Genomic DNA, 12,559 nt, shown 5'->3' on the forward strand with positions numbered 1-12,559 from the left:
TGCAAAGACCGAGTAATCTTTATGCTTCGTGGCATGAAGGCATGACATGATTTCCCATCTTTTCAGAGTACAGGTGTATGTTTGGAGTGACATGTAAGGCAGGAGCCACTGTCTGTGCCAAGAACCCCATCTCATGTCATGAGCAGTTATTTTCAGCCTTGTGGAGTGAACTATTCTTATTGGTCCTGTTTGAGTTAATACTATTCTATATATACCTTCATGTATTTCTTATCTAGGTGTGGTTTATAGTTGAATTTTTTGGCATTGTTCAGTACTGTGTTCACACAGTTTTTATGGGGTGTAGTTAACACTGCCACCAGCTCTTCAAGTCGTTATCAATAAATTACTGTAAAGTGTTCTGGTTTTATTGAATTTTCCTAGGAAAAAATGTTTTTACTGTAGAAGCTGACAATGCTAAATTGTACTGCAGCTTCCATCTGCTGGTTAGCCTATGGTCAGAATCTACTTTCCTGACTCAGTATGTGGCATTAAAAAAGCAAGAATATTAGGCATTTGGGTTTTAAAAAATATAAACAGATTTACTCATTCGATAAAAAATAATGGTGCAAGTGTAAAAATGCTTTTTATCATTTTTCCTAAAAAATTTCCTTTCTAGTTTCTTATAGAGTGAGAGAAGCAGGATGCTGTAATCACAGTTGTAGTCGTAAGGACAGAAGATACTGAAGGAGGACATTATTATCTTATAGGTGTTGTTTGGGAGGTATTACAGCTGAAGGATTTACTTAAATATCAACCATTTTGGAATCGCTGCACGGGGGACAAATCAAATTCCACATCCCTTCAAGGCCAGCTTCTTTCATGTAATAGTTCAGAGCTCTTCTGCTCCCTCGCTTGTTAAAGCATTCTCTCCTGGTGAATAGCTAGGAAAAAGCATTTTGAGTTAACATTTAAAAACTTGGAATTCATCTTGGCCAGGAGGAAATGTGATTGTTAAAAATTTAATGTCAAGATTTTCCAGCTGAAAAAACAGCTGTTTAGTAATGAGAGATACCACAATAGGCACTAAACAATAACTTCACTGTGGGGTTTTTCAAAGAGCTCTTCAATATATATGCATTATCTGTATCTGGACTACATATTAACTTCACCCTTGGGTTGCTGAACATAATCCAATTAGAGAAGCCAGCCACATGATGTATTTTTTACAATACGGCTAGCCAGTGAATAGTTCAACAGATAATTGACCACCTAGCCATGGGCTATGGCAGGGTCATATGAGAAGAAAAGATAATATAGCCTTTTTGGGCTCAGAGAGCAAGAATCATTGAGAAAAAGCACATGTTGGGCAGGAGTCTGCCACTGTGTTCTGTGAAGCATAGCAAAATAACATGAATAAATCATGGAAAAGCAATGGGTTTTGAACAAAGTTAGAAGAAACAAGGCAAAGTCATTAGGCTTTCTTCTGTTCTAGTTGCCCATTCCTTTTTGGCAGGTACTGCCTACTGCTTCTCTTGGATCCTGTGTTAATGATGATCTCACATTAGTCCATCAAGCCTCTGTGGTTGCAAATTACTGGTTAGACACCTGGTTTATTACTGAATTTAGCCTGGATATCTGACTTTTCAAATCTATTTGGAAGAGAAACAAAAAATGCTCCGTACCCTTTCGTTTGTGAAGTCCATAGGACATGTCTGCATGAAAGGCCTTGCACACACAATCCAAACACTGGCTTGCAGACAGCCAGAAACATCACCCGACCTGTTAAAACTCGCCAAAATGCTTTGGGAACTATAGCTGTATATCATAGCAAAAGCTGCTGCAGTATAAAGACGCTGCATGAATCAACAGTTGATGCAGCTTTAGGTGATGACAGGTAGCAAAACCAAGAAGTGATGTAAACTCAATCCTCTGCCCAATTCCAGCACCTGACAAACAGCAGCTGTTCCAGCCGAGTGATTCCTCCCCGGCACTCGCTCCCGGGCCAGTGGTGCCGGCACGATGCTCAGCGGAGACACAGAGCCCCACACAATGGGCCTGCAGACATTAATGTGACAGCAGGAAGATGCTGTAGCATCTCACTACATCCTTGGGCTCAGACAAATCGCTAGAATTCAAGTGAAAAAAACAACCTTGGTTACTATGCAAAGAATAGTTTTTTACTGGAGAGATGGGGTAATAACACATAGCAGACTAGTGTTGTAAAATTCTGTACATTTTTGCCACATTAGTTTTCACTCATTCCCACTCTTCATGAGTCAATTGGAGATGGTATAGTATGCTGCAAAGCTTAAAAACAATTTTTTTTCTTTGGCAACTAGTACTTCACGAATCAACCATCTGCTGCCATTAAATCTATCTAGTCCTAGCAATACTAATAATTTCCTACAGTGAATAAAGGTTGAAGATGAAGTAATAGAATTTTCCAAAGTAAATTTTATTCTTTAGTACTTAAGACTAAAAATGTTGATTTATCAAAACTACCAAATACATTCAAGAAAAATAATTTAAATTTAACAAGGAATTGTTAAGCTGTACAAAGTTTCACTTACGTCTCATTGCATCATATGATGTTTCAGGATTGAAACAATAATTTAAAACTTATTAACCAAAATTATATTTTGCTGTGCTGGGATTTCTTTCCCCTCATGAGTACAGTTTGATCCATGCATTTCTGCTTCCACAAGTCAGACTGGCAGCTTGTTGCCTGTTTTCAAATTCTCTAAAGCACCTAAAAGAAAAAAAAAGCAACCTTCTCCCTGGCTCTTTACAGCTACAAGCCCATGGCTCCCACCAGAGCTGGGACATGAGCTCCTGCAGGGTATCAGTTACTTCTGGCTGCCCCTAGCCAATACTGATGCCTGAAAAGAAGCTCTGGAGAAATCAGTCTTGCTCCTGTTTGTTTTTCAGGGTCTGTAGGGTTCTTGTATCATGATGCAGCAAAGCCTACTTAATTAGTTCCTTTTTTTGTCTACTTGCTTCTGATCCTGTGCAGCCTCTTGGCTCCCATACGTGCTCAGAAGTGTTCTGGGGGATCTGAGGATGCAACCTGCTGAACTTGCACTGAGCTTCATTGCAGTTTGGAGTTGGAGCTCCTCCCTGCAGAAATCCCTAGGGAGAACCCGCCTGGGATCGTGCACTCAACCTCTGTCCCTTGTGCCAGCAAGTTCAGCAGATGGCACAGCAGCTGATGGCTCCTCCTCAAGCGTGGGGACATTGGCTTCCCATTTGTGTGCCTTTTGCATGGTCTGGTGGATATGGTGATTGCTCAGGAACTGCAGAGTGGTGCTGTACATGCTCTTCAGCCTGAGGAACAGGTACCCCTTGTGTCTGCCTGTGGGAGAGGTGACCCTAGCCCTCAGACTGTGGGGGTTACAAGAGGACAGGGCAGGGATCCCACCCAGCTGTAGAGAAGGGGCCAGTTCATAGCCCCTAGAATAGATCTGGGGGCCTGGGCTGTTACCCCAGCTCCAGGGCTGGAGCATTCATCTGCAAGCAGAAGACAAAGACCCTTATTTCCACTTCGTGAATTTTTATACACATTCTGTTTCTGTGAGTTTCTCCTTAATATAAAATGCAGATTTCAAGCGGCCTGGAAGTGCTTGGTGTGGGTATGTATTTCATGGTTCCTAGGCTCGGGGAGCAGCTTTTCGCTGCCTGTAGGCTGGCTCTGTGGGGCTTTCCCCATTGCCTTTCAGAGGTGCCCTCCTCTCCTTGCCTGCCTCTGGCTTTTCCAGCTTTGGCTGTGTGTCATGTAGGTGGATATTCCTACAACATGACCCACCTGACCTATTTTAGATGTCTACCTCGGGGAAAGATGCATCACGCCCCAAGAGTGGATTTTTCTCTCTCCTGAGTATGAAGAGAACATGTAAATACTGAGAAGTAGGTGAGATGACTCCCATCCTGCCACTTGCTTTTTAAGATGGGTGCCTGAAGCATATGGGCTTGATTTGCATTAGTTGCTAATTTAATTTCTCCTGGTTTTAGCAGCATAGTTACATGCTCTTGGTGAAGCTGGTGGCCCAGCAGCCAGCTCTGTCTGAGGAAATGCTACAGCTGGAAAGAATAATAGTATTAAAGACTTCACTGTAAATAGTGTCTTATCACAAACACTTTGAAACTTGTTCAGCAATGTTACTTAAATGGGAAGCTCATTGTGTGGTGTTTTTGATCTTGTTACTTATTTTAGCTCTCATCCTTTGAAACTTAGCTTAATTGTGCATTATGTGGAAAGCAAGGTCTGAATAGTCTTTCAAGTTGGGGGTTTTAAAAAATGTACGTGGAGAATAAAGCTTGCATCCCTCTGTTGACTGACCCTTCAGGAATGCAAAAAATAAGGACTTAATCCGTATCTGGCTAAAATTACTTTACTTGTGGGTTTTTTTTCAGTGGCAGCATTTGCATTAGTGTCCATATTAACTGAAATTTTGCCATGTAATGTTCATGTTTGGTCCGGGAGCTGGAAGTGAAATTGCTCTTTTGCACTTCTGTGTCCTCGCTGTTAATGAAGAGCGTGTAACAGAATTTAGTCTCATGTGAATGGTGCAAAAAGCCAAGAGGAGCCTGGCTGTTGTTCGAAAAGGCAGGTGATTTCCAGTGCTTAAAAACAGAAAACGTTTAAAAATTGTTTATTTTTAAAGATGACTGCTCAGAGACTGAACAGTATGAAAACCTTTATGAAAATAATGCTTTCACTGATGCTCTTTTGCCTGTGATTCCATATGACCCTGTGGCAATGGGTCCCAGCTACCTTCTCTCTAATCTGGGTTGGTTTTGTGCCCCAGAATTTGGGGTCAAGTGTTCAAAAAGGAATCACTTTAACCTCATGCTTCACCAAAGGAAAGGGTGCCCAGCTGAAATGGGCGTGCATTTTTATTGCTTTAGGAGTGGTTTGTGAAGTCCTCTCTAGATTTGCTTTCTTCCCAGGCTGCTGTCAGATTTCTGGGTTATTGACTTAAGAGCTTCCTTCATCAGGAAACTCGTCACCAACAGAATAAACCTGCTGCGAGAAACAAAGCTTCAGTCTCAGAAAGCTCAGGAGACCCTTCTGTCCTGAACTGTGGAGCGTCACTGTCGTTTGTCACAGGGTGCTTACTGGGCTGCCAAGAATAAGGCAAAAGTCTTGGCTTGGGCAACACAGTGTGTAAGGAAAGGATAACTTCTTGCCTCAAATTCAGCCACCAGCCAGAAGTCAGTGATCTGGTCTGCAAGTTTGGATTATATTTTAAAGGCAGGCTACTTCTATACCAGTTTTATATTTTGGGATAATCTAATCCAAATGAAAATGTTTGGTTTTGTAGATGGAGCTAGCAGTAGCACCGCTGTGTCGGCGAGTCTCTGACCTAGGAAAATCTTACAGACAGCTGAGGTCATTCAGGTGAGTTGCAGGAACTAGCAACCGGCTGTGGGACCAAACTATTTCAAAACTGATTTATTACCCCGTGTTAGTTCTGATTGAACTGAGAGCTTTTTTGGCAACGCCCACCTGCAAATTAGAAATAGATTAAAGTTCTTTTAAATTTTATGCAGAGTATAACTATGATTTAACAATCTTTGTCATGCTAATGTTGGCCAAATTGTACTTTTTTGTGTTGCTTTCAGTACAACTTCTGTATGACAGTGAGTTCTATAGTTAACTTGAAAGTTTTCACTGAAATATAAAATTTACAATCCTGTGTTGTTTAATTACAATAGGCATCTTCTGTAATTTTTTACAAACTGAACCTGTGTTGAAAACCTAAGATGCAGATTAGTGGAAAAAAAATTAGATGCTTCTATCCTAGCACAATATTGCCACCATATAGGCGTTTTTTCTAATGCATAAATAAGCTTTTTCTTCCTTTCACAAGACTGTTGTTACATTTTTCCAGACCGCTGCTGTTCCAGACCAGTGAGCATATTGCCAGTAGCCCAGCCCTGGGAGAGGTTATTCCATTCAGCATTATTCTTCAGTTCTTATTTACAAGAGCACCACCAGAGTTAAAATCACCCTTCCAGGTAATAAGATCAACCTGTCTGTCCTTTCAAGATGTCCTAAGGAGCAATGAACATTGTAGTTTGCCCTAGTTATTTTAGTTAAAAAGTATTCAAGTTTATACTTTATATGATTTGTTGGCTTTTGTTTTTATTGTGGCAAAGGAATTATGGTCATTGCCTTCATATTTTGATTAATTAACAGCAGGAAGATGATAACCTGATTTTAAATAGACTCTTAATTCTTTAATATTCTGTCAGCTCACAGGAGAAATTGCAGGTCTTATCCCAGATCCCTGGATCCTGCTCATGTAAGATGCAGGAAATCTAAATCCAAGCCCCTGTCAGAATTGGGCAAACAGCCGATGCAGGAGATCACCTCTGAGCTCCCAAATAATGTATTGAGCTATTTCTGTTAATTGTGTCTGATTCCATAACTGCAGGAGTTCTGCATCTGTCTCTGATTCTGCATCACTGCAGTATTGAGAGAGCATCACGCAGTCTTCATTCATGTCATCTTTGATTCTGAAATTGGTGTGTGTGTTTCTTTTTTGCCATTTATGTGTAATTGGTGTTTCTTTGTGTTTCTGTGTCAGAGGGCTGAGTGGTCCATTGCCCGCTACTCCCAGTGGCTTGATGATCATCCCTCTGAAAAGGACAGGCTTGCTCTGATACGGTAAAAATCATGCTTCTTTCTTCTCTACATTTATGATAATGGATCAGTAACTTATTTGTGCATCAGGACTGGTCTTGTAAAGTGTGTGCTGTGAGAGATGCATCATAAATACCATTACCCTCTCTGCACTCATGGGATGAGCTGCAACGTGGGAAAATGTATAAACTGAACGCTCCCCTCCACCCCCCGTACCCAAACCCTCCAGTGCCTTTGGAAGGAGCACGTAATCCTCTTGCAAAGGAAGGAAACAGTGATGGTTTAAATTAATACTGTATTTTAGCAAAACTGCCTCTCTCAACTGTTGGAAAGTCAAGGCTGCAGCCATCCTGTCTTCTGTATCAGGAAAGAGAAGCTGTGGAAGCTGAAGCAATGAAAATGTAGTTAGGAATTTAAAAATGGAAGACCCTTGTTGCCCTCATGCAATGTTATGCTTCAGGAAATCAGCCCAGGATCTTTAAGTCAGATTTTTAAAATCTTCCTAGGGTAGATGATTTTATAGCTAAATACTATTTTGCATCTTAAAATGTTAGAGAAAGTTACGAAGAGTTTTGTTTTTCAAAACAAGCAGATTTTTAAAGTATGTTAGCGAGAACAGATGTGTTGTATGAACATGACAGAGCCAGCCTGAGATTCCTGGGCATTTAAGGCTCAGATGATCATTTGGCTCCTAACGCCCCAACTCTTCCAGCCGTCTTCTTGGTGTCCTGTCCTGACCTCGGCATCACCCACTCCGGTGGCACGGGAAGGGCTGTCACCCAGAGCTGTGTGACACAGAGCTGTGTGACACAGAGCTGCACCAGGCTCCAGCTGGCCCGGGAGCCAGCTCTGTCTGAACTTCCGCCTGTGGATGTTGCCAGCTTTTCCTGAAATCATAAAAGCTGACTTTTAAGTTCCAGCCAGCAGCGGTTGTGCTTGAGAAAATCAACCGTTATCTGTCCACACTTTTAAAGCAGCCAAGAGGAGTCTGCTGTAAATATTTACAGTTCTTGAAGCTGATAGCACCACACAGTCCAGTGTAGTAGTCAGGCCAATTAAGGAAATACTAGTTGATCACCAGTGGATGTTACTAGGGTTTACTTCCAAAATATTAAAATGCAAACTATATCTCTTCATATGTGTATTAAAAGAGGGTTGTTTTTTTTTTAAATCATGCATGTTGTTAGTCTAGTTTGGCTACAAAAGTAGGTTTTCTTCAATCCCGAGCCATGGCACCTTGAGTTACAGAGGACTGGATAATAGGTACAGGGCTGATACAGCTGTATATGTCACTTAGTTATGAACATTTTGGTTGTAATTTCTGTCCTGATAGTACTGGCAAAACTGACAATGTTGAATTTCAGATATGTTAGCCAAAGCCAAGAATGCAAATAATTTAAGAACTGATGGGATTTTGTTCTTTTCAATCCTTTTACAGAAATTCGAAAATGCCATCCTTAAACTGCAACACATTTTTGTCTTTGTTTGCAATTAAATTTTATCCAGACTAATTCAGTTAATGGGCTTGCTGATGGTCATGTTCAGACACTGATAAATTGCTCTGACCATGGAGGTATTAAGGGACAAGCCTTGGGACAAGGCTTTCAGGCAGTGAGAGTGTCATCCATTAGACCAAGTAGCGTCACTGGAATACTTCAATTTTTCATTCCAATCCTTTCATTGAGTCCTTTATTCATTTTGCATGAGATACCACTATTAAAATATTTTGTAATATTTTGTAATATTTGTAATCTCAAGAATGTACTGCTGCAAGGTTATCACTCGGCAAGGTTATCACTTGAGCATTTTACAGTGAGACTGTGGTCCTTTTGCTTTGCACTGTGGAGTGCTGGGACATTGCTCAGACAACCGTCCTCCCGGGGCGTGGAGAGGGCAGCTTTGCAGATCTGCCCTTCCCAAAAGCCTCTGGTGGCACTCTAGTGGCACTTCCCTACTCTTGGTACACCAGAGCAAGGCTGTTTGTCACTGCCCACACTTGACTGGTTCTCCATCCACCCCCAGGCCCACCACCTGCAGGCACCACTTGTGCAGCTTTGCTGAGCCCCGTGCACTAACTGCAGTGCATTTGTCAAGCAGCCTCTTCCCTCGGGTGGTTTGGTTGGCAGCTCGTGCAGCCCTGCGTGTCTGGGAGCAAAGAATGGGGACTGGCCCACCAGTGATGCAGGGGGTAATGGGGATGGTTCTCCTTTGAGGACACTGGTAACCTCTGGTGGCGTCACTGTCTGCAGTCACCTTTTTACCATCTCCTCTCATACCTGTTAGTCATTTCTGAATGGGCTGGTTAGCCATACATATGGCAGGCGAGCGAATGTCAGTCACTAGTATGACTGTGTTTCACTCATATTTTCTTTAATACTCTGTTGGAAGATTTCTAAGCCTGCTCTTCACGCGTCTCATATGAACCCAAGTTGAACGACAGGCGTCTTGCTTGTTTGTCTGGAGTCTTTTATCAGTCACCCTCCCCAACTACAAGCTTTTTCTGACTGTAGTTATTCAGCCGTGCTAATTGAACCTTGGGTGTTTTGAGCCTTCGGATCCCTGCACTGGGCTACATCAAGAAATTATCTTTAGGTTTGCTGCAGCCTTGCAAATGGTAATTTTCTGCAACTTCCCTTTGTAACGACTGCGCAATTACTCTAGGGACCTGCTGCTTAGATATTAATTTACTCGTGTTATCAGAATCCTTACAGCTTCATATTAAAGCTAATTGCAGTGCTGCTTCTGCTCTTTAGATCTTAAATGCTTCATATGCACCATGGTGCTAATGTTATGAATTGGTAGCATTCGGAGCATTTCTGTGCATTTCTTTCTGCTTGTATTCAGCACGAAGGGTGGGATTTACCTGGCCAGAGGTTTATTAGCCAGACTCCCTTTATAGTCAGCAGAGAGAAGCAGGCGCTGCTGGGGCTGATTCATCTCAGCCTGAAGTCGGTGCCTAAAATAGGTCAGTTGCGTTGTGTCCTGAAAGCTCCATTTTCTCTGCTCAGCGAAGGGAGCGTGGGCTGGGACACGGGGGCTCTCTCAGGCAGACGCTGCCCTGCAGGCATTTAAAGTTAGGTGAGATGACCCTGCTGCAGGCGTCCTCCTGGAGCTGGGACTGTGTTGAAAGGAGCAACCAGGGCACTGGTTTTCTTTCTCTTTTTCAATTAAGTTAGAAAACTCAATCTTTCTCCCATTAAAAGAAACCTTCCTGTTAGATGTGGCAGGATTTGAGCCAGCCCAAAGGACAGTTCATTCACTCAAGGGCCGGATTCTTATCTTTACCATTTGTGTGTCTGAGCTGTCCCCCGGCCAGCACCAGGCCATTCATAAAAACCCCCAGTGTCACTCACTTTGATCTCCTTATGATGCGATCTGAAATCAACCAGAGATGCCTCACGCTAATCTGCTGTCCTACAAGATGATGGTGGCGGAGATTTTAGGGTAACTTTTATAGCACTCGATGAAATCGATCTGGTGTCAGACAGACAGGCTCTTACGCAGCGTATTTTCCATTTTCCTCCTTGCCCTGAAGTCTGCAGAGCAAACAGACTTTTTAACAAAATACTAAACCCAGGTGTTGGCCCTGCTGTCCTCCAGCTGCCCGGCTGATTGATGGGGACCCGAGTGCACGTGGTGTTCCCCCTCTCCCAAGCAGAGGTGATCCCTGCCCCTTCTGAAGCTCTCAATTTAAATTGGGCTCCTTTTGACCATGTCAGAGCCCAGGAGGGCTAATATGCACAATTCCATATAAAATTAACTAATTAATTAGAGTAATCCTAAATTATATGCTTTAAGAATGATGGCCCAAATAATACACTTTTTTTTTCTTTTAACTTTAGATATAAATCTTCATGGGTTGAAATAACATTTTGAAAAAGAACTATCTAGGCCTTATATAATCAGCTTGTCCTGATTTCCAAGAACGCTCATGTTTTTGCTCAAGCAAGTGAAGTAATTTAATAAGTGCTCTAAAATCCTTTTCCTTATGTGGGAGGGCATCTTAAACTTAGATATTTTTTTTTCCCATACTTATGGTATTTTTAATGAAGCATTAATATATGCAGAACATCCCACCAACCCTCTTTCCATAGCTCTCTTTTACAAACAATATTTGTAATGTATACCATGGCTTGTCTTTTAAAATAGAAACAGATTGTTGAACAGGTTTTATGTCCTTTATTAGACTGGAAGATGCTGAATTTAGGGCATTATTTAGTCTAATCCCTTCAAGAGTATGTTTTGTGTATTACATAAACAGGGTTTCTTCCATCTTCTTAAACATCGGTAATATAACTATAAATTACATCTTTTTATATGACAACAGCTGTGATCTCTTCTGTGCTGGAGACTTGGTGATGCTGCTTTCACCCATGATGCCATTTATTTTTCCATTTCTACTTAAGCACTAGTGTTTGTACAGTGTCCTCTACAGGAGCAAGCCTACCTTTTTTTTTTAATACAAGATTTTAGTGGAAAAACAGTGCATCTGAATTGAATTCTGCACTAGCAGCATACTTTCCAAAAGCTCCTTTGAGCTAGGACTGGTTGAGTTTACAGAAGCGTCATCATAAAATCTGCATTTCAAGTGTTAGTGTTGCTACTAAACTCATTTGTCTCCCAAAATGAGGTGGAGTAATAGAGGCATCTGGGCAGCTGCAGTGAAGGTGTTGTTACAGGTTGCCCGGCTCAGCCGCCTGAGCGAGACTCCGGCTGTGGGCACCCCTGAGGAGAAGGTCCTGAAATCCCACCCTTAAGACGTGGTAACTGTCCTCAGAGAAACAGCGTTCCCGTCCCAAAGGTACTTCTGAAATCACATCTACTTTGTTAGCACTGGTGCTTTTGGTTACCTCTCCCAGCCCATCCCTCCCTCCCTCCCACTCTGAAGCAACCTCACCGTTACCCTCTGGACTCCAAACACCCTCTCCCTGGATTCATCATTTCTGCCCTTTTACTCCCCGCGCCTTTCATTCCCAGGGAGGCTGTTCCCAATAGGATGGACAGACTTCTGGCCTCTCGCCATCATGTCATTACTCTGGGCAGCAGTGCAGAGAATTTCCTGAGCTAATCAGAGCTTTAGGATGGTTATGAGCTGTTCCATGGTCACCAGGTAGGGTACGGAGCTCCGGGTGGCTGTGGCTGCCTCTTGGCTCCCAGCCTTTAGCAGCTGCAGAAGCTTTTCATCCTCTCATTGAGCGCGAGGCCCCTCTGGCTGCTTTCTTCCATGTGGGAGGGAGACTGCTGCTCTGCCTTGGTGGGTACCAGAAGCAGGTAGTTCTCCTGGCCAGTTCTGCTCTGGAGGTGCCCATGTCCTCCATTTGGTGGTAGATGTTTCTCCATGACTTGTTCGTTCCCTTGGCACTGCAGTTCCAGTCAGTTGTTTCCCCAGGGTTATGGTGAAATCCCCACCAATGGGAGACGTGGCGTTTGCAAAGTAACCCTCAGGAGCTGAGGGCTGACGAGGGAAGGAGCCGTGGCACGAATGTGACATCTGGTGAGAGGCCAGTGCTCGCCCTCGCCGGGCCTCTGTCGGGGGTTTGGCCGTTAGTGACACTCCTGCTGGCTGAGAAGGACCAAGCTTTGGGTTTAGCAGTTCTGGTCAAGTTATTGATTATGAATTGCATTTGAACATTCCCTTTTAGCACCCTTCAATACTTTTATTGGAGGGGCAGGCACGGGACATGGGAAAACAGTGAATGCTTTTACTCTTGGAGTATTGGGAAAGCTTTTATTTTTATTGTTTAATATAAAGCTGTACAAGGTCTGTTTTAGAAAAATGCCTGACTAGTAATTATTGGTTGTCTTTTTGAGCTGAAAAGAGTTAGTTAAGATGCTCCTGGGTTGGTCATGTTGATGAAGTTTGACTCTGTGTCTTTGAAACAATGCAAGCAAAGCCACAGTGAAAGATCAAGCACAGCAGAAGAGAGGTGACAAGGATCAGCTTCTGTCAGCTGTTGGTCTCTGCTGGGAAGG

General features: G+C 42.8%; 1 protein-coding gene across 1 annotated transcript in view; it reads left to right on the forward strand.

The window, feature by feature from the left end:
- The window catches only part of COG5 (component of oligomeric golgi complex 5), a 188,214-nt gene that overhangs the window by 172,788 nt on the left and 2,867 nt on the right, over window positions 1–12,559 (forward strand). Inside the window, exons 20-22 of the mRNA XM_014963365.1 lie at window positions 5,262–5,338; window positions 5,832–5,958; window positions 6,531–6,610. Coding sequence (XP_014818851.1) covers window positions 5,262–5,338; window positions 5,832–5,958; window positions 6,531–6,610 — 284 coding nt within the window. The remainder of the gene's footprint in view (window positions 1–5,261; window positions 5,339–5,831; window positions 5,959–6,530; window positions 6,611–12,559) is intronic.

Source organism: Calidris pugnax, unplaced genomic scaffold (assembly GCF_001431845.1).
Source record: "Calidris pugnax isolate Ruff unplaced genomic scaffold, ASM143184v1 scaffold44, whole genome shotgun sequence".
In the NCBI taxonomy this organism is placed as follows: Eukaryota; Metazoa; Chordata; class Aves; order Charadriiformes; family Scolopacidae; genus Calidris; species Calidris pugnax.